The sequence below is a fragment of the Brienomyrus brachyistius genome, chromosome 4, assembly GCF_023856365.1.
Source record: "Brienomyrus brachyistius isolate T26 chromosome 4, BBRACH_0.4, whole genome shotgun sequence".
Taxonomy (NCBI): domain Eukaryota; kingdom Metazoa; phylum Chordata; class Actinopteri; order Osteoglossiformes; family Mormyridae; genus Brienomyrus; species Brienomyrus brachyistius.
This window is the reverse complement of record NC_064536.1, coordinates 24609428-24631532: the sequence shown is the minus strand read 5'-3', so window position 1 is coordinate 24631532 and position 22105 is coordinate 24609428. Positions and strand designations below refer to the sequence as shown.

Genomic DNA, 22105 nt, shown 5'->3' with positions numbered 1-22105 from the left:
CAACTGGATTCACTTTCAGGCTCATCGGGGGGTGTCAGTGGGTTCACTGTATAAGTGAGCGTAGAGTGTATCGCAACACAAAATTCTTATTCATGTCTACAAAGCAGATTATATTCATTTTTTTTTTATTTAGAGTGCTTAGATTTTTAATTTGCTACCAGTCATCTGCTTCCGAGCTTTGAGTTGGGTTGGTTTTCTCCATCCTTGAAATCATGGCACGCGGCATGGCATACTTCTAAGGCTGCATTCGAAGACGAATGCGCCACAGCGGCGAAACAAGGCTAACCCATTCGAAAGCTCCTTCAAATGTTGTCTAGACGTGTCCTTCTTTTGTGAATCACAAAGGATCCACCCAATGAATCCTTCACAGCCCAAAATATCTCAAAATTCATTGCATGGACCTTCGAAGGATGCAGCCTACAAAGGCTACATAGATCGCATCCTTTGAAGGAAGCAGCCCCTGAATTTGGAGACAACCAATAATCTCACAATGCCTTAGTCTTCCCCAGACGCCAAATGAGGTTTCAATGCCCAGCCTCTTTCAGGGCTTCACCTTTCAGCCAGAAATTTCCACAGCGCACATCTGCCAACTGCCTGAGGGGGGCAGCACAGTGGCATACGCGGGGAGTCATGCCAGAGCACAGAGACTCCAGGTGCCTGTGGGACTGACGTCATGGGGAGGGGTCCTGTGGCCCAAGCCAAAGGCGCTGGCTGGCGCTAGCTCGCCTCCCTGGTGGTCGGAGGACCATATGGCGAGTGAGGCCGATGTGCACGATTCCAGCATGAGCGGAAACAGACTGATGATCTTTACCTCATCCTCGTACACACGCATATGCACGTTTATCATCCGGCGGGCTCCCTGTTATATAGAAGCACGTGTGTGCATGACTAGAAGAGAGAGAAAGAGTGTGACTCAGGCACCAATATAAGTGACACCCGCAGTCCGTCCCTGGCTGCTATTTCCATGCCTTATCCGTTGATAATGGACATTTACATGGCCCACGATTACGTTCATTACATTGTCACATTCAGGCATGTCACCTGGGTGTTCTGGAAACCTCTGTCAATTGCATCCTCGTGTTTACGAAGGATCTGTGGGTTCACCAATTCCGGCGCTTATCTCGGCATCATCACCGAAACATTTTTAGCAGCTGACCAGCATCGTTACGCCCGACTTGCTCTGACTGCTGTGTTATGTTTATGTTTCTTTCTCCTCCTCTTCCTTCTCGGACGTAACGCGCATGACAAATGCTTATTAAAATCAGAGAGGGAGGCTTCTCTCCAACCAAGGGACCACCTCCTTCTTTACAGCCAACAACTTTTATAGTCATCAAACCTTCCTCCCACCCCCATTCACCACTGGTGCCCCTCCCAAGAAAATCTTGGGCCCGGCTGTCAGATTTGTTCTGGTGCCGACACAGAGACCCGGCCTTCCTCTGGGACGGTTCTGTGTCGGTTCAGCTTAACCGCCCGTCAAACACACGTGACAGCTATTCGTGCCCCTTGCAAATGGGACAAACCATTTACGGAATGACAGAGGGGACCGACCAGGTGTGAAAAGGCAGCCGTTGCCTGTCAAAGACTTCCCGCTTCCAGTTCCTGTCAAAAAGGAACTTTCAGGAAGTGACACAGATGCACCATCATCTGTGCTGTGAATTTCCAGCACCAGGATTTTTACCGTTAGTCATCTTTACCATATTGCATTAAATCTCCTAGACAAAACAAATGAAAACATAATCACTGACAGAAAATATGTACAATGGTACAGAAGAATATGACACTATGCACCAAAACCATGGGTAAGTGCTTGCTTGGAAAAGCCCGCTGATCCAGCTTCCCTTAAGCTAATCCCTGAACTACAGGTTGAACATCTGAACCTATGGACGGTGACCTTAGCACTTGCGATTGATAGCTTGTGGATGGATTATGGGCTGCGTTTCTGGTGTGGTGGGAGGAACTGCATTTTTTTCAGCGAGGGCATTTTGTGGTTCTGAACATCTTATTAGTAGGAACTGGAATTAATCTCCCACTGTAGACTGATAAAAGGAACAAGCTCAGAATCTAGATTCAGAATTCTGGAATGGATGGGGGGGGTGGGATTCTCTAATGAGCACGTGCAGATGGAGAGTTGTCATTGGAGGATGGCGGCCAGATACGATTACATTGTTGATCAATCGGAATATTGGACCCTGGTGGATTTCCTTGAGGGGGGGACCGGAAATGAGGCAGCAGGGGACAGGGTACGGGAGGGGCTCACCTCGACACACGTTGCCGTTGTCTGGCTCGTAGCCGGCCTTGCAGGTGCAGCTGCCAATGGGCACCATCCACTCGCCATCCCCGTTGCAGTACAGCTTAATAGGCACATCCACCTCCTCTGAGTTGGGAACACAGACACCCCGGGCGATGACCAGGGAGGTGCTCTCGGCACCCGTCATGGTTTCGGGGAAGACGGCGAAGTTCTGCACCACACTGGGGCAGCGCTTGAAGAAGACGCGGACGGAGAGCAGCGACATGCAGGCGCCGTAGTCCTGGAAGGCCAGGTAGAAGCCGCGGCGGGACAGCGGGCCAAAGCTGCGCACCTCCGTGTTGACCTTCATGAGGCGGCCGCCGAAGTCCACCTGCGAGAAGCTCTCGTCGGCCGCGATGGTGTCCACCTTCAGGTAGGGCGCCTCCATCCAGAAGGCGGAGCCTTTGGTGGCGATGACGGCGTCCGTCTCGTAGTAGTAGAGGTTGAAGGTCTCCTTGCAGGAGCCCGGAACGTAGGGGATGCTGCTGCAGTCTCGGACGGTGAAACGCATCTCCACGTAGATCCTCTGGGCCCCGCGTCGCTTGATGAACGTGGTCAGCAGCCAGTTGTTCTGGCTGGGCTCGAACACGTTACACACCTGGTACGTCCGGATGGTGTTCAGGTTCTCGTCATAGCCGCTGACCTCCTCCCACTGTCACACGGGGGTGGAGGGGAGAGAGAAAATGGGATTAGTGAGGGCCAGGAAAGCCATGGAATAATCATTTATGTGATTAATGCCGATCCTTCCGCTGGACGGACCTGTACCACTGCAGGGGGGGGGAGGGGGGGGGTGACAGATGAGGCTAGTCATATCTTTAAATAAAAACCACCCGGATAACAAAAGAGAGACAGAGGAAAACAAACGAAATTGCACTTTAAAATGCAGCACATATAAAAATTTTAAAGCACACATAAAATTCACAGAGTCTATTGCATTGACTTTGGGATTTGGTTGGTTCAAATGTTGGCCTGGGTGCGTATTGATATATACTCCCTTTATAACTCTGGGCTACTGTGTTTCACAAGTGTTTATATATTTCCTGATGTTTCAGACTCTGTGTGTCCCTATATGAATTTGCTTGTCCCTGTATGTTTCTGCCAGGGGCAGTTATGGGATTTTTTAAGGTGGGGAGCATAAGAGGGACCGTAATTCATACAGAGGGACCAACCTGTTAGCCAATGATATGCTTTTAATCAGTGAGTGACAAGGGATGGGGCACTCTGGGAGCCAATCAGCTTTCAGCTGGAGCCAGTGCCCCTATGACCTCCCCTGTATATCACCAGCATGTCTGAGTATCAGCCCGAGCGTATCCTGCACAGCTCTGCATATTGACCTCTTGGACCAGCGTCTTCCTCCCTGAGGATGCAGAACAGAGGCAGGAAGTAGACTCCTTGCCAAACCCAGCCTCTCCATCTTTCTGTTTGTTTGTGGGTATCTGGGTCCAAGATGCCTCTACATCATTGGCCCGTCTCAACGACGCCTCTCAGCATATCCTTTCCCAGCAGTGGTGTTTACCACTACTCAAACCACACACTTGCGTGGGCCCCCTGTTGGCCACAAACAGTCACTACACTAAATATAAAATAAACCGGTTCCTTATTTAGGAGATACTGAAGCAGTGTGTTCTGCTAACTACCTAGCTAGCTATTTATTTAGTTTCTGAAGTGACTTATTGAGTTGCCACTATGTCAGCTATCAAATATCTAGACTCAACAGTCTTTTTTTCAGCCCACTTCAGCGCATAGCAACGTAGCGTTTAGATTTACATACCGACATCTTCACGAATAAGCGCTTTCACTTTTAAATTAACATATCGGTGCCCTACGGGGGGAGATTTCTCTCTCATTTCCCTGCTGTTTTCTACTCGCGATCGCTGTTCTGTGATGCGAGAGGTGGGGGGGGTGGTTTGACGTTATTAGTAATCTGTGGTCTGTAGCCAAGGGAGCACATCTATTGAAAATAAGCTGTCTGCCTCGTGAAAGTGTAGTCATGAAAGCCTGCTTTCTCCGTGTTCGATAGATAAAATTAATCTTCTAGCTTTAGCGCCAGTTCAAAGCCCTGTCCGTAAGCCTCCACAGCGCCCCCGTTTGGCATAATTCACAGGCGGGGCACTTTGTTATCTTTGGTGACCTGCAGTTTCAATCTGTTTACATGAACTTTCCAGTCACATTTGCTAGTGTCCTGTAATGACAGTAGCTGTGGGTGTTTGCATTCATATGAATTTGCATAGATTGTTAGTGTAAGTGCCCTGATACCTTCACGGCGACAGGATCTCGGAGTCCAGTCCCATGTCAGTACGAGACTTGCTTTTAGGCTCCCCCCTGATGCAGGGCAGGTTAGGTGAGTTAGTGTGGGTAGATTCCCCTTAGTGTGTCAATATGTGCCTGCTGCAGGTTCCTCCGTGCTGTTTCTGAAAAAGACTCCAGGTTTGCTGCCAGAAATGAATGGATGGATGGATGGATGGATGGATGGATGGATAATACTGAAAATATGAGCCCATACATTCTTCATGTTCTGTTTAGGATATTTAATCATTTACTGGTGATTTAAGAAGCCGCCTCCACAGCTGCGTCTACCTGGCAGGAATATCCAGATTGGATGTATGAATAATGAGCCAATCAGGCTCTCACAAAAGGTGGGACATTTAAAGAAAACCACGGCTGCTGGAATGCCACCCGTCTCTGAGGCAGCTAATCGCTAAACATGGATGCTCTGCCCGTGCGGCTAATGTCAGCCACTTTCAAGGGGGGATAATGAAGGCCATGTGAACCTGGGCCCGGGAGCTCTGCAGCAGGAGGAAAACAGGCCAAAAAAAGGAGCTTCTGATTTTCAGGTGGACAGGACTCTTAAGCTGGGGGCGTGTCTCTAAAGCTGGGGGTGGGGCTATAAAGCTGGGGGCGTGTCTCTAAAGCTGGGGTGGGGCTCTAAAGCTGGGGGTGAGGTTCTAAAGCTGGGGGCGTGACTCTAAAGCTGGGGGTGGGGCTATAAAGCTGGGGGCGTGTCTCTAAAGCTGGGGTGTGTCTCTAAAGCTGGGGTGGGGCTCTAAAGCTGGGGGTGTGTCTCTAAAGCTGGGGGTGAGGTTCTAAAGCTGGGGGAGTGTCTCTAAAGCTAGGGGTGGGGCTATAAAGCTGGGGGCGTGTCTCTAAAGCTGGGGGTGGGGCTATAAAGCTGGGGGCGTGTATCTAAAGCTGGGTGTGGGGCTCTAAAGCTGGGGGCATGTCTCTAAAGCTGGGGGTGTGTCTCTAAAGCTGGGAGTGGGGTTCTAAAGCTGGGGGCGTGTCTCTAAAGCTGGGGGTGGGGCTATAAAGCTGGGGGTGGGGTTCTAAAGCTGGGGGCGTGTCTCTAAAGCTGGGGGTGGGGCTATAAAGCTGGGGGCGTGTATCTAAAGCTGGGTGTGGGGCTCTAAAGCTGGGGGCATGTCTCTAAAGCTGGGGGTGGGGCTATAAAGCTGGGGGCATGTATCTAAAGCTGAGGGTAGGGTTCTAAAGCTGGGGGCGTGTCTCTAAAGCTGGGGGTGGGGCTCTAGGGCTGGGCTGGTCCCTCTGGTTTGGTGGTACTGTGAAGCCGAGACTGAAGCCCAGGAAATAAAGAAATTACCTTAACCTAAACCTGCAGTAACCAGGCTGTCTGTTCCTATGGTAACCCTTTAGGTTGCACTTCCAAAATAACAAACGGCCTGACAGCAGCTTTCATAAGAGTTGTCCAAAAGTGCCCGGGGGGGGCCAAATGATGGTTCCATCCTTTGTCTCTGACAGAAAGCCCCCACACCCCTAAAGTCGGCACTATTTTCCCCAGTAGGGGTCTCTCTCTAATAGAGCCCACTGTGCCACCCGGTGGGCGGGGGAGGGTGAGGAAGAAGAGGGTGCAGACATGATTAATGAGTTATAGAGACTCCAGACACAAATGAAACCCCCTTTGCTTATATATATATATATATATATATATATATATATATATATATATATATGCTACTATCTCACATTCTGCCTTGGTAATCATTCATCAGGTTTAGAGTAACCTGTCCCTTATGACCACAGGGGACCATTAATACCACTAGGTGGCCCAGACTGCTTTGTCTGGTGGGGGTAGGGAGGGTGTCTTATCTCCAGTCCAACTGCTTGTACCTGATAGTGATCTCGGAGAAGCTTTTGGAACACGTTGTCTGTACAAGGGGGAAGGGGGTCGATTACACCCCCCTGCTGTTTTTTCAGTTCTGAGTCCCAAATGGCCTCATTTCACTGTGCGTCACTGGGCTGGTTGCCGGGTAGAATGCTGTCCCAGCATCTACATCCTCACACAAGACCCCTGCCTGCACTGAAGCCCGTCTCAAACTGGACTCTGGCCCATTTCTCGTTAAGATAACTGCCATCTCACACATGCTCGGTTTCATTTACATCATCTAATCAGTACTTGGGTGGCATAGACCCTGTCTGAAGAAGTACAGAACCACGCTGGCCAGTCCATCATTAAGAGCAACATAGAATCACTGGGTCAACTTGGGAGGAGATGCACATAATGAGAAAATGCCAACAGACTGGGTGAGGCTGGATTTGAACCTGCAACCCTGGCGCTGAGGGGTATCGTGTGTTCTGAACATTGTGAGTCAGTCTAAGCCTTTCCTGAGGGCTCTCAGTTAGTCTAGGTCTGTCCTGAGTGCTCTGAGTCAGTATAGTGTTCCCCTGAGTGCTCTCAGTTAGTCTAGGTCTGTTCTGAGTACTCTGAGTCAGTCTATGTTTGTTCTGGGTCTTGTGAGTTAGTCTGGCTCTGTCTTGAGTGCTCTGAGTCAGTCTAGGTCTACTATAAGTGCATCGTAAGTCACTCCTGGTCTGCCCCAGGGTCATGCATTATTAATACATAACTGTACATAGTTGTAAGTAAGCTGGAGAGCTATTTAGCAAACTCAGCAGAAAGTGAGAGTGTGGTGCATTCCACAGCCCCTTAATTGCTCCCCAGGCATGACCTTGGTGGAATAGTCGGAAGGGGGTGCAGGGTTGGGTGGGGGGAGTATGCATTTTTACATTGCTTATCCTGTTCCCTGCGCCCACTACCATCACATTTCTGACACATAACGTGCAGTTATCATGCGTGAAAGGGGCCTGACACTTGGCAAATGAAATCCAGCACAGATAAACACAAAGTAATTCGCACAGCTGGTAAACACGCGGACAGCTGATGCATTATGGGTGACGGTAAGATAAGAGCCGCTGCTTCAAGGAAGGATTCAGGTCTTTATGTGAGTGACTGTATGTCACCTCAGCAGCAGCCGGATGTGGTAGCTGCAAAGGAAATAGGATTCCCTTTTTCTCTCTCAGATTGTGAGGCGCTCAGAGTCACGCTGTGGTCACAGCAGGGGTCAAACAGCGAATCAGCATGACCCCAACTCGATATTGTGCGTGATGTTGGCTACCCTCGATTCAAGAAGGTTGCAGGAGCTCATCAGTGAGGTCAGCAAAGAGGGGAAATATTAACTCTCAGCAGTGAAGAGTGACCACTACAGTGAAGCTCAGAACCCAACATCTTAAATGACAGACAAGGTGGGGGGAGGGGGAGGGGTAGCTAGCAAGCATGCAGTATCCATCCACTACTTTCTGACAGGGGGGTGATTGCTTAAACCCCATGTAAAGTCTAGTATATGAAATATGAAACAGAGACTGATGCATGGACTCAAAATATTGATATACTGGATATCAACAACAAACATGCTTTATTTGCAATTGACACAAGTATAGGTACATTGGAATGCTACTCTTCACCAACCCCATCTTGCTCTCCATAGCTTGGGGAGGGTCACAGCGCAGGGTCAGGTAATGTGCAGCAGCCCTGGACCTGGGGGTTCAGGTGCACAGACTGTTCGGCCAAGGTTGGGGCTTCAATGGGCGATCATCTACTCACAGGCACAGAGGCTTAGCCTGCTGAGCCACTCACTCCCCATTCCATCCATCCATCCATCCATCCATCATCCATCCATCCATCTATCTATCTATCTATCTATCTATCTATCTATCTATCTATCTATCTATCTATCTATCTATCTATCTATCTATGCATCCATCCATCCATCTATCTATCTATCTATCTATCTATCTATCTATCTATCTATCTATCTATCTATCTATCTATCTATCTATCTATCTATCTATCTGTCTATCTATCGCCTTGCAGGGTGAGCTTGAAGCCTTATCCATGAAGCACAGGGTATGAGGCAGAGGACACCCAGCACAGGATGCCAGGAAACACCCAATGATTTCACAACTTTAAGCTTGACACAGGAGGCTGCAAAGTAAATGAGCCATACGAATGACTTCCTTACTGGAAAACTTGCCAGCTTTGAGTAATAATAAGAGTAATAGATTAGCTAGTTCAGCAAGGGGGGGGCGGGGGGGTGGGGCGCAGCTTGGAGTTAGCTGGGATTCAGAGGCTTTGGGAAGTGACCACGTGCCTTCGGAAAGAAATCTAATTAAAAATATAGCCAATGGCTCCAGTCAGCTGGAAATAACTGTAAACCAGTTAAATTCTCCCAGTAGAATGCAGATACGAGGTGGAGGTTCTCCTAACATAGATCTGGAGCTTTTCTTCTTAGTGGGATAATCTGACAGAACATTAGCATGTTCCCCAGCTAGCCGGCGCTGCTGTGAACAGGGCCGAGACGCGCCCGAGGGAAAAAGACAGAGGCGAATCCTTTGCCCAATTTGCCGGTACTGGCATTGCTAAGAAAGAGGAGAAAAGGACTGAGCTGTTGGGAGGAAGGGGGCAAGGCTGGCTGCTCAGCCATGGTGAAATGAGCAATTCATCCCAGCGCAGCACAAGGGACACGTTTCTTTGTGTTGCCGTGGAGATGAAAGTTGGCCAGGACGCGAATGAAATGTCACATTTAAATGAGGCGCGGGTAAAACTAACCCCAACCCCTTAACCCCAAGGTCATCCTTAATCCTTGAGAAAACCTTAAAGCCCCCTTAGCTCCCCTATTAGTTTATAACGCCCCCTACTGGCCAAAGGGGCAATATCAACAGATCCAGCAGCTGTCGGAAGGTGGCCCCGCCCACTGCTTCCACACGTCCCGCCACAAGCCCTACACCTGCACTAGTGGGGGAAGACTCAGCATCTCTCATGCCAGCCTCCCCCTCCTGGCTGTCTCGGCACCCCAGACGGCACAGAGCTCGGTGATGAATGAATGCTCAGCTCTGACTGGCCGGCAGTTCGTCCCTGTCCGCAGCATCCTCTGTCACATGATTAATGGGGTCCCTGTGGCGGCTCCGTAACTGCAGCTGGGCTGTTTGTCACACACACACACACACACACACACACACACACACACACACCATCTCGCTTGGGATACTCTCCTGGCACCACCTGACTGTGCGCCAAAGGATCAAGCAGACAAGCCTGCCCAACTCTCCACTTCCATTCCATATGGCGCCTGTAGGGGGCGCTGATGCTTAGCAGGGGTTTTGGAAGTTTAACCCAACCCAGACATTAAAGGCTCTGCACTATGGCCGACACAGCAGCCAAAAGGATTTAGGTGGGTTTGTGGACCATACCTATAATGGAGCACTGAGTTAAAGGCTGTTGTGCTTTATGGTAAATAATCTCATTAATGGAAAAACAGCACTAGCTAAGCGCTAACTATAGCCCGTGTTGATAAACTGGATGAAGATGAGCTATAATCCATATTAATTCAGTAGGAACCAGTGTGAACAGGAACTACAGCTAAAAATCAAAGTGCCGCATTCCCCTTCAACTGACTCCCCATCGGATGAGAAGAGAGTGCAAAAAAGGGCGAAATGCTAACGCTTAAATTTTAATATATGTGCTGAAAGCATCCTTTGTGCCTGTGATGCTCTGAAGTTAGGGACCGTGTTTTAATCGTACAGTGCAAAGCACATAAAGCAGATGATGTTGTATGTTAGGGGCCGTGGATGTTTAGCTATGTGAAAAATGTTATTAATAAAGGATAATGCACATCTCTGCATGGTATTTAAAGGTGCGGTGACACTGGGGGCCTCCATCCATCCATCCATTCACCCACCCATCCATACATCCATCCATCCATCCATCAATCCATCCATCCATCTGGCAGCAAACCTGGAGTATTTTCCAGAAACAGCACGGTGGCACATATAAAATATTAAGGGGAATTTACCAACACTAATTCACCTAACCTGAACTTCTTCCAACCACTTCTCCTAGACAGGATCGGGGGGGGGGGGGGGGGGGCTGGAGTCTTTCCCAGGCATCACACAGCACGGGGAAGGGCCCCCACCCCTAGACAGGATGCCAGGAGTCATTACAGTGCTTCATTGTCTGTTCTGTGGTACTGAGTAAGGAGGCTCCTTTAATATTAATATATATATATATATATATATATATATATATATATATATATATATATATATATATTTAAAGTACTGGGATACACAATTGGGAGTGAGCAAAAACGTGAACCGTCTGGGGATCCCCAAGGACTGGATTGAGAAACCCTGAGCTAGAAGGCTTAAAGAAATGGTCAGTGTTTCAATTAACTTTCTGGCAGGCCTGGAGGCAGGATGTTGATCTAAGAACCCAAAGCAGGTTCTGGTGGCGGCCCGACCTGACTGAGGTTTCCTCCTGGGTAATGCTCAGACCATCCACCCCAACGGACCCCAGATCCAGTCAGGATCAAATCTTCCCTGAAGCTGAAGGTCACCGAAGGTCAGAGCTGACCAATGACAGTCCTTCTCCGTGCTTTCAAAGGAAGACCGGTCCAGAGTTTCCAAATCACTTAAAGACTGAAAGTGCCCTTTAATATCACGGTGGACGGGAGGCAAGTACAAACAAGAGAGATTAATAATTATATCCCTTTAAACTCAGAGTAACTGCAAGAGTTCTGTGTTCCTCTAATACACAGTGACTCACGCTGATAGTTCTATTTGACTTCCTGGGGGGGGCTTGATGGGGGGGGGGGGTTGTAGTGTTTGGTCAGTCATCACCGTCGGCAAAATGTGCTCATATAGAGGCGTCCCAGTGGACCTCCACAGGCAAGGATTCTGACCCCCCACCTGCCTTTGGGGTTAGGGTTAAGATTAGGAATGGGGTCCACGAATAGGGTCCGGAACAACAGCAAGAATAAGAAGAGAGTGTTTACCCCTGAAGCTGGGTACGCTGTCCAGCCGAGCTCTGCCGTGGCTGTCCGCGTGTCCATCACCGTTTCTGCACAAAGAGGGGGGGGGGGGGTTAGTGTCTCAAGCTGCCAGAGCCACACCTCCTCCCATAATCCTTTTTACACACTCACACCCAAACATGTGCTTTATTTGTCTTCCCATAATTGTCTGCCCACATATTGCTGTGCCATTTAATGCATATCTGTCTTATCTGGTAAAGCAGATTCAATATACATCAGTCAAGGCAAATGCCCACCATGACACACCCCTGAAGCAAACCCGCAAGAACAGCAAAGGCAAACCACCCCCGCTCCCCCCCCGCATACGGGGGCCAGATTCTCCACGTCACAAAAAGCTCAAGTGCCCTTTTTCCCGCCGTCACACGTCCACAGAAATGTGCAGGTGTGTTGATATGATGGCAGAAAAGAGAGACGTGGAAAGAAGGACAGGCTGTGTGGTAAGCTCCCAAGGACAGGAAATCAGTGCAAAGAGAAGGCACTCGAACCCGTAACCCAGGGGTAGACAGGAGGAAACACTTTCACAATCGGTGCCTGTTAACTCCAGTCCAGCACTGATCGATATTATATAACCTGTATGCTACTTTGAGGTTTGTCAAATCCTAACTGGCGAAGACTAGAGTGAGATAGACAGGCCTGCATCAGTGTGGGATGTGGAAAAGAAGGGACCAATTTTAAATCTGACTGTGTCGAAGATATTCCAAAGGAGTTTGCCACGAGGCGATTAATGTAATATTCTGTCAACAGAGAGGGCCAAACCCACACGCAGACACACACAGACACATGCACACAGACACACACAGACACATGCACACACAGACACACACAGACACATGCACACGCAGACACACACAGACACATGCACACAGACACACACAGACACATGCACACACAGACACATGCAGACACAGACACACACAGACACATGCACACACAGACACATGCACACACAGACACACACAGATACATGCACACACAGACACATGCACACACATACACACACAGACACATGCACACACAGACACACACAGACACATGCACACACATACACACACAGACACATGCACACACAGACACACACAGACACATGCAGACACAGACACATGCAGACACAGACACACACAGACACATGCACACACAGACACATGCAGACACAGACACACACAGACACACACAGACACATGCACATACAGACACATGCACACACAGACACACACAGACACATGCACACACAGACACACGCACACACAGACACACGCACACACAGACACATGCAGACACAGACACACACAGACACATGCACACACATACACACACAGACACACACATACACACACAGACACACACATACACACACAGACACATGCACACGCAGACACAGACACACACAGACACATGCACACACAGACACACACATACACACACAGACACATGCACACACAGACACATACACACACAGACACATGCACACACAGACACACACACACAGACACACACAGACACATGCACACACAGACACATGCAGACACAGATACACACAGACACATGCAGACACGGACACACACAGACACATGCACACACAGACACATGCACACACAGACACACTGCCATTTTTCACCTGAGAAGCCTCCTGGAAACAGGGCCCCATAAAAACAGCAGTTTTTGATGGGACATTTTTCTTTTATAACTTTTTATTAATGTCTGCCAACACTGCGCGGCGACGGGGGGGGGGGGCACCATGATGGCAGCGATGGTGTGTAGGGAGGGTCTCATAACCCCAGGGACCCCACGTGACAGAGGGCACTGCTGAGCCCCACACCATGCCCGTAAACCTCCCCCATCGCCACCCACTTGGACCTCGCCGGGTGTGCCCGTCTGACCACGATGCCACTGCGTCTATAAAGACGGACCTTTCTCCACGGCCTGTTATGAATCCGCATGCTTTCATCCAACAATCACATGTCACCTGTTGCCATGGGATCAAGAAATATCCTGACATAGTGTACATAAGGTATGGCATCTCGACAAAGTTGCTCCAAACCCATATAACATACCAGTGCCGGATCCCGGATCCAAATATGGATCATAATACAGTGACATTTATGTCCTTAGCAGACGCTTCGATCCATAGTGATGTACAACTGGGAAAGCAGATCAGCCAATCTCCTGAAGTCTTTCAGGGTTAGGGGCTGCGCTCAGGGGCCCAAGAGTGACATCATTCCGCTAATCACGGGATTTGAACCTATGACCTTCCAGCAGTGGGCAAAGATCCTAACCTGCAGAGACATAAACAGCCCCCATTCATTTTTCCCTCGCTTCCATCACTCTACACTCCTTTGTAAAAATCATCATGTTTCACATTGTATTCACAGTACCGTAGTCAGATTTCCAGTGGATTAAACGGGTATTAATAACGTGGTGTTTGCCAGTCTGCTTCAGAGCCCTGTGGTACAGCTCAGGGGACATTGTGAGTCTTCATAAATAGAGGATAAAATGATTTAACCACTCAGTGCTGCAGAGCTCCTCTGTGATCACATTTTTAGAGGAAGGACTGGGGATGTCAGCACAGCATTGCTGTGTAAAGCTCAGGGTTGTGGAAATATGAATGACCACATCACCTGGCCTCATGATAACCACGTAAACAAATGGGGAGCCCTTTTTATACATCCCCCCGGTCATTGAGAGCGTGTTAATCAGCCCAGCTGCCCGGTTCCCTGTCTCTTCCGGTAACAGGTACTCTGATGTGACATTCGGTTGGTAGAAGCCCAATGTTTCCCTGGCTGACTGGGTTAAAGACGCAGTCATACACTCACACACACTCATATACTCATAGATGCCCTGCCCAACATGTAACTCTCCATCATTTAACTGCTTCAGGAGGTCATTTGAGGCAAATTCGGCTACAAGACCGCGAGGTTGAGGCCTCGCTGAGGGAGGTCACGGCTGGGGGGCGCACAGTCTCACACAATTTACGCATGCATATCTTTGTGGGGTATCTCCATTCATTTAGATGGGCATTACCCAAATCCCAACAATAACGATCTTTACCCCTACGCAGCTTTTCCATAAGTAACCAACCAAAATACGAGACTTTTGGCCTTTGTAGGTGTTTGATTGCAGTCACAGATTTTTATAAATTTGAGGACCTAAAACGTGTCCGCAAAAGGTAAAAAGTTAAAACTCAAGTCAAGTGAACTTTATTGTTCCCAGAGGGCAATTGGTTTTGCAGCAAGGCAACAAAAACAAGCATAAAAGAGCATAAAGCAACAAAGACCTCGGACCAATAGGACAAAGGGCAGTGAATACAACAGCCAGAGGTAACAGTGTTCCCTCACTGTCACAGGTTTTCATCCCATTGTGGGGACATCTGGTCCCCACAATGCAATAATCACAAACATACAATTCCAGTCCTTGCCTTCGGAATTACGAGACGCAGGAGGGAATTTCTGTGCTCACAATACAGTAACGGCATTTAATCTGTATCTGTGTTTAATACAGAGGAAGCCACTGGCTGCTCAGCATATTAACAAATGTGAGAGCAGCTAGTTAAGCTAGTTAGGTTAAATATATACATCTCCCATAGTTAACCAGTGCTCTACAGTGAAGTAAAAGGAGTAAATTACACCAATTCCAGTGTGTCTGTATGTGCGTGCAAGCGATTTTTATCAATTAATAACTTTGGGGAGTTGGAGCTCAAATTGAATTGAGGTTTGCAGGCACGGTAGCACCATTCCAGTGTGGGGAATGGAGCCAATTAGAGAACTCCCGACTGTGGAAGATGGTGGGGGGGAGCGGTGTTGGTGTGGGGGACGGGGGGCCGGCTCAATGCTTCGCGGCACGTTCTCCACCGTAAGTTGATTGCCTTTAGTGTGGAGAGCAACAGAAAAAGGGAAGGGGGGGTAACTGAAAAGGTGTGAGAGGGAAATATGAGAGAGATTGACCCCCCCCCCCCCATTACCACCCATCGGGCTAACAATGTCCTTCACACCAGTGATTTTGACTAACATACTTACTAATGATTTTTCTCCCCATAAATGAGACCAAGCTTGTTAAATCTGTGAATTATAACCACATCTGACAGCCAACATGCCATTTCTGGATTACGCCACCGGGGGGCGGTGATATGGAAGGACAACAGAATGTGCATGTTTCTCCCTTCAGGGTACATAAAGTCCTGCAGTATGGGCTGAAGTAGCTAGTCTCCATCCACTGTGACTTTATATCATGTTCTTACATCAGCGTCTCGAATATCTTGGCAGATGTACCTTCAAAGCAGGACGACCCCTCGTTTATAAATGAACAGACTGTACAAAGTTCAGTCTGTCAGACAATTTTTCACCTGCCATTGTAGTAAATAAAAACGAGTGTGACACAAGCTCATCACGCATAATTCTTGGGACAGAGATAAAATTACCTATGACGCACAACCCCTCCTACCTGCGTTCTGGTCCCTCCCACACAAGCCCAGGCCCAGAACAACTTTCCCAACTGCTCTCTGAGATGGAAGTCCTGGTCTGACATTCAAGAAGCAAATTAGCCAAGATGGCAGAGATGTATCCCCTTGGGGACCTCTTCCCTGTTAGCCGCTTCCCTGTTAGCCGCTCCCCTGCTAGCCGCTCCCCTGTTAGCCGCTCCCCTGCTAGCCGCTCCCCTGTTAGCCGCTCCCCTGTTAGCCGCTTCCCTGTTAGCCGCTCCCCTGCTAGCCGCTCCCCTGTTAGCCGCTCCCCTGTTAGCCGCTCCCCTGTTAGCCGCTCCCCTGCTAGCCGCTCCCCTGTTAGCTACTTCCGCTCCTCCACCACTGCCACCCCACCTCGATTCAGGAGTTTAAACAGTCCCCCGGGCGTTTAACGAGTTCGACACTAACCCCAATCAAGCTGCGGAATCGACACACAATGGCACTTTTCATTACAAGTCAAAAAAAGAGCACAACATGTCATATTGACAGCTTAGGGCATACTGATCGATAGTCTACCATCTCTATGGCAACATGGTGGCCGCCTGTTATCGAGGACGCTTGGCGGAGCATCAGAGGCAGACCTCTGGAGAGACAAACGTGGTGCCATAGATCCCTCCTGCAAATCGCAGAGCCTGATCAGAACACCCTCCCAGTGATTATTAGTCCTATCAGGGTTCACGGTCAGGGTGGCAAGGTCACCAGCTGCCTCCCCTTCTGGTCGATAGCAGGCTCTGCGCTCCATAATGCTCACTACTGCCCCCTGTTGCCTGCCACAAAGATGAAGAGGAGTGGTCACCGGAGCCTGCAACACCCGCAGTGGGTGACTGGCATTTTACACGGATGGGAGTTTCAAAAGCACAACAAGGGTCTCGCTTTCCGACCTTATCTCAGAAGCTTCAAAAACAGCCTCTCCGCCCATCTTGACGCTGAATCGGACAGCCAGTCCCACGGCGCCAGGCCAGGGACGCCCAGACTCTGAACAGATTGTGGACACGGCACGCCTGACCTTACGCAGTTCACATCCAGGGCGTCGCGGAAGAGGTACCGGTGCCGGGGAACGAGAAGTAGGCCAGCGACACGGTCGCTCAAGGTAGGCTGAATGCCGCCGGCTAAGTGGAGAGCCAAGTGCCTAATGACCCAATTAAATCAATTAGTGCTCTGATTGGAGTAGGTCTAACTAGCGGCTCGCTCTGGGACCAGGCAGGGGGACACGGAGATCTCTAAATGACCTGCTGACATTGGGGGGGTGGACTGCATGTTGAGAACGTCCCTGTGCAGTTGGAGCTGGGAGTTTAACCCCAGGATCGGGGAAACTACCAGCAACAAAGATTCTGTTACAGAAGTTTGGGAGTGGGGTCGCAGCAAGGCATTCTGGGTAAATTCAGATGACACTATACAACATTCATCAGATGGTTGACTGAGGTCAAAGCTCAGACCAAAAAGTGATATCTCTGGAGTCCTAAATTAGTCAACGCTGGCATTTAGGGACATTCAGAAAGTGACCGGATTCATTCTGCGACCCCTGGTGGTGGGTACTAGGGTAGGGAATCCCTACCACAGGGCGACTGAACACTGGGGGATAGAGGGAGAGGTTGATTTATTTCCAAAATGAGCTGTATGTTTTCAAGTTTCTATCTTATGACTCTCCTCAGGGTCCAGCATCCTGGAAAAAAAAGATGGAAATGGCTAAATTAAGGCTTATTAATTAAAGCTGCCCCAGCAAAACCTGCCTGACTGACAATTTTTACTGCAAGCCACAGTTCGTGAAAATGTTAGTAGTTAGCAAATAATTCTTAGCAAGCAATCGTGTGTAATCGTTCAGTCTGTGAAATTTTTGTACATTTCATGCCGGTCCACGGTCATCAAAAGGTTGGGGTCCCCTACTCTCGGAAGCCCGGTGGAAGCGGACTTCATCGTTATCGTCAGCCCCTGAGGAGTAAAAGGCCCTCGGCACGCTCCCGAGGTGAGGGAGAGAGCCGGGAAAGCGACAAAGAGGTCCTTAATGGGTGTCTGGGGTGCTTACGTCTGCTGGAGACCCGCCAGCGGTGCTGTGGAAATGTCAAGTGCCTGTGGCAGATGGCCAACTCTGCCACTGTGCTGCAAACCACCCCCCCCCCCTTGGCCCAAAATCTGGTGCACAGGCGAGCAAATCACACCACACACACCACGGAATAGGTGAACCAGGGCCGCTTGAAAATCAAACGGGACATCCGGCCCGGGAGATTGGGGGGTGGACGTCACTATTTTGGAGCTCTCCGCTGCTCCAGGCAGTTACGTTTAAAATCATCGCTGAAGGATTATACTCATTTATTGCTCAGTATCTACAACTGACTCATGCTTCTTATCAAAGAACCTGCCATTCCTTAATCAGCCCAACTTCCGCATGGCTTCTCGTACTAAGTTGTAGAGCCTGGGAATTACCCCAGCAATGACAAATATGAGATGATAAGCTGCGAAGGACACAGCAGCCCGTTAATCACATTTTCGCTCTTAAGTATGGCCATGCTGGCGATGCTGGGCGATCGTCATCCACAACATGTCAATTATCAATAAGCCAAAAGGAAAATTTGTGTATGAGAGCACGCAGACAGGATATGGCACCGCACCACAAAGAAGACTGCAGCCTCCCCTCACGGGATCGAACGCCTCCATTTTGCACCCTCCCGGCTGAGAGGAAATTCATTTGAAGCGTAAAGAGGTAGCAGGGGTACTCTCTGTGGAGAAGCCCTCCCCCACACTCCAAGCTAAGCCGACGCACTGGGGTAATCGTGGAGTGTGAAGACACCAGCTGGGATGGCATCCACAGAGACAGTGTGGCGGTAAAAACTCATGGATGGTTACACTTGGCCACCATTTGGTCCCCAGAGAAGCTCTCCTGGTTGGCATCAGGGGAATGGAACATAGAACTGGCTTCGAAATATAGGTACCTCTCCATTCCATGACGGTGGTGAAATACCTCCAAGAGACACGCTAACCTATGCAAAAGTAGCCCGCAGGGGCTGATGGGAGCTGGCTTTGACAGAGGTGCCCTCTGAGGGCGAAGAATCAGATGCTTGACACACATTTGTTATTTTCTTGAGCAAACCACATCCTGTCATCGACGCTGAGATACCGAAGCCATCCATGGCGATGGAATGTTCCAGTCGGTTTCTCGTAGCCGATGTGATGCTGCTCCATCAGTCTGGGGAGTCGAGTGACCGTGATCAGGGGCGACGTAAAGTGGGGGGGATTGAGGACAATTCCTTGATTGACAGAGGCTCTAAAAAACGTTAACATGATTGACCTGAATATGGGGCCCAATATGATACGCATTCATGGGGCCTAAAATCTCTAGCCGCACTCCTGACCGACGATAACCGTCAGCTTAAGCCTTGTGTTCTCTTCCCTAATGCTGCTTCTGATTCATTTTATGTGAAAGTGACTGAACTGTGAGTAAACAATCTGGAGGGCTGCGAATAAATACTGCAGTACTGAATTTAAAGCTCTGCGATATCCATCTTCATAAACAGAGATAAACACAGGGATCACGCCGCTGTGCCACCAGACAGGCACTTAAAATCACGCCAATGCCTGGACAGGCAGCAGATCCCGCCTTGGTAACAAGCCCCAAAGCCCAAGCCAAACATCCATGTGCCTCATCTGTTAAAAGTCACTCTTCATAAGATAAGTTCTGGTGCATTTTCGCATTGGGCATCGGACACATTCTTTAACTAGCTAAAGAGGTCTGTACACACACAGTTACACAGAGACACGCACGCCTGGGATGCAGGGCTCGGTTCGCCAGGACGATTCTGAGCTCTCCAGCTGTCAACGACACATCTTGGTATCCTATTAGCGACCCGCCACCCCGCCCAAGCGGACACACACCTCGTTAAACCGCAACCTCCGCCTGTCCCCGGTTGGCCCACAGTATGATAAAGAGCCACGTACACAAGCTGGCAAGACGGGATCTCTTCCTGTCATCTTAAAGCCTCCGAACTGGTTCCCGGGGGTTGAGTTTCGGCGCTAAACTTTACATCTGTGCTAACGGATGCCGGCAGAAGCTTGTATCCATCAAGGAATAATAGCAGGGATAATACGACACAGAATACTTAGCATTCATCAAGGCGGAGCGTCGAGCTTCCCAAAGCGCTCCAGTAATTCCTGCCATTATTTAAGCCATTAAATACGTATCCAGTGAGTGAAAACTGACTGAGCCATCCAGAGCTAATCATGACACACTTTTCTAGTCATTGCCACAGCGTTAATTAAACATCCACTCAGAAACAGGATCCCCTCCCCCCCACCCTAATACCTTTCCGAGCCCCCATTCAAATGACTAAATAATCATTTAGGTTTGTGGTTTTTGGCACATTCTATATTCCCTAAAGGATTGGAGCTTTTGCTACGCCATATGTTTTCTGCACGTGGATGAATGGATGTGATGCCCGGTAACCGTGACGATCGGTAACCGTGTAAGAAATCGCCACGGTGCTGCTGCCCCAGCCTTTCTTCGCCGGCAACGTCTAGTTTTAATCCGTTGTCAGATAGACTCGTTTTAACGATGGGAAAATGACTGACCTGCAATAACATGAACGGAGCATGCAGGTAACAAAAATGTTGGACTGCCGGTTTTGAGTCGGCCGATCTCGGCGAATTGTTCTCAGGTTTCTGAACTGTGTGATCGGCAAGGGTGACGAAACTCCAAAGGAGGCCGTGACCTTTCACGCGGCTGCCTCACCAAAAGGTCACAGCTAGCAGCCCCTTCTCGCCTGACTTCTCCCCAAATTACCGCCAAAGTGCCAGATTGTCACCAAGGGATGTGAAAGGTCTTTGGAAATGCAGGTATTTTGGATATTGCCAGTCCCAGCCCTCTCCCAGCTACATGGGAGATAAAATTTGCTTTTCCTTCCCCATAATATGAAGCATAACATCATATGAATGTCGCTAAAACTCTGCTCATACACACCTGCCATATGGAAAGTTCTATCGCAGACCAAAGTCAATCACAGCACCTTTAATTAAGCAATTACTCAGTCAGAGGAAACGTCTCTCCACAGCCCTCCACTGCTGCGGCTCTTACCGGCCATTTCAGCTTCCCTGCCCCTTTCATGACGGCTACCAGAACTTTCTGCGGTGGCTTCCTGCTTTTATTTTTATTTTTTCACCTTTTCCCATGTGACTCAGATGTCTGCATGTTCATTACACTCCTGTCCTCTGTAAACTGAAAAACGTAAAAGAGGAACTTAAATCTGAGGCTTTAACAGCTTTGCCTGGTCGTTTTACATTTTTTTTTTATTTTGGGGACAGGTGCTCATTATTAACATAGCCGGCTCAGTCTAGCATGACTATCATTTCTCGGTGACGCAGGTTCGGGACTCCCCGACTGTAACGCCAGGCCAGCTACCGTGTGACAAACTGCGAAACCCACCAAACGGGTCTGGAGGAAATCTGAATGCTAGTCAGGCTAATCGCAACAATCCAAGGCCCATCCTGTCGGCCACTCCAAGCAGAAGAGGAGAGAACAAAAGATGGATCCCCACCGGAGCCAGAGCAGGGAGAAGGGCAGCCATCGAGGAAAGCTGTATTTCTGTCAGCCAGGCCTGCCGAGGCGTTCCCGCACCTCCCATCCCTTTGGCCTCGGATCCGCTGGTGCAGGAAATGAGTTTACAGCGCAGGAACATCGTAACACGGAAGGAGGCTGGACTGACACTGTGACACGCCGCACGCTCCGCACAGATTGACCCCTCACCGTGACAGAGCCCCCCACGCACACACATACATACCTCCGCATGCTTTATTTCTGCACAGTCAGGAAACACGTCCACGGGGGTGGAGGGGGGGGGGGTGTTACTAATTAATTGCTCTGCCCTAGGCTTTGCTTCCTAAAACAGAGAAGGTCATTAGGCCCCAGGAGTCCTCTCATCAGCACTGGCTCCAGGTCGGAGCATTTCGAAGCTGCAGATAAATCAATGGCAGCAGATATTTTACCCACAATCCAGTTCAGCTCACCTTTTTATTCCGCCTTTTGTTACATGTTACAAAGAGCTTTGGAAAGAATTAGTGTAGGAACGCCATCATAGATGGCCTTAATGGCGATTCAAGTTATATGTTATGAAAAGTATGTAAAAAAAAAAAACGCACCACACAATCACAGCAGTTTTTGAAGAATATACCCTTCAGGGTCATCTGACTGCCTGACCTTATGCAGCTGTGCACCTACGTTAC

The 22105-nt window shown here is 49.3% G+C and overlaps 1 protein-coding gene across 1 annotated transcript in view; it reads right to left on the bottom strand.

The window, feature by feature from the left end:
• Positions 1 to 628: 628 nt before the first annotated feature.
• LOC125739859 (ephrin type-B receptor 1-like) overlaps positions 629 to 22105 on the bottom strand; it is a 62102-nt gene continuing 40625 nt past the window's right edge. The window contains exons 2-4 of the mRNA XM_049010378.1: positions 11410 to 11474; positions 2163 to 2939; positions 629 to 730 (exon numbers count right to left, since the gene is read on the bottom strand). Of these exons, the coding sequence (XP_048866335.1) occupies positions 629 to 730; positions 2163 to 2939; positions 11410 to 11474 (944 nt within the window). The remainder of the gene's footprint in view (positions 731 to 2162; positions 2940 to 11409; positions 11475 to 22105) is intronic.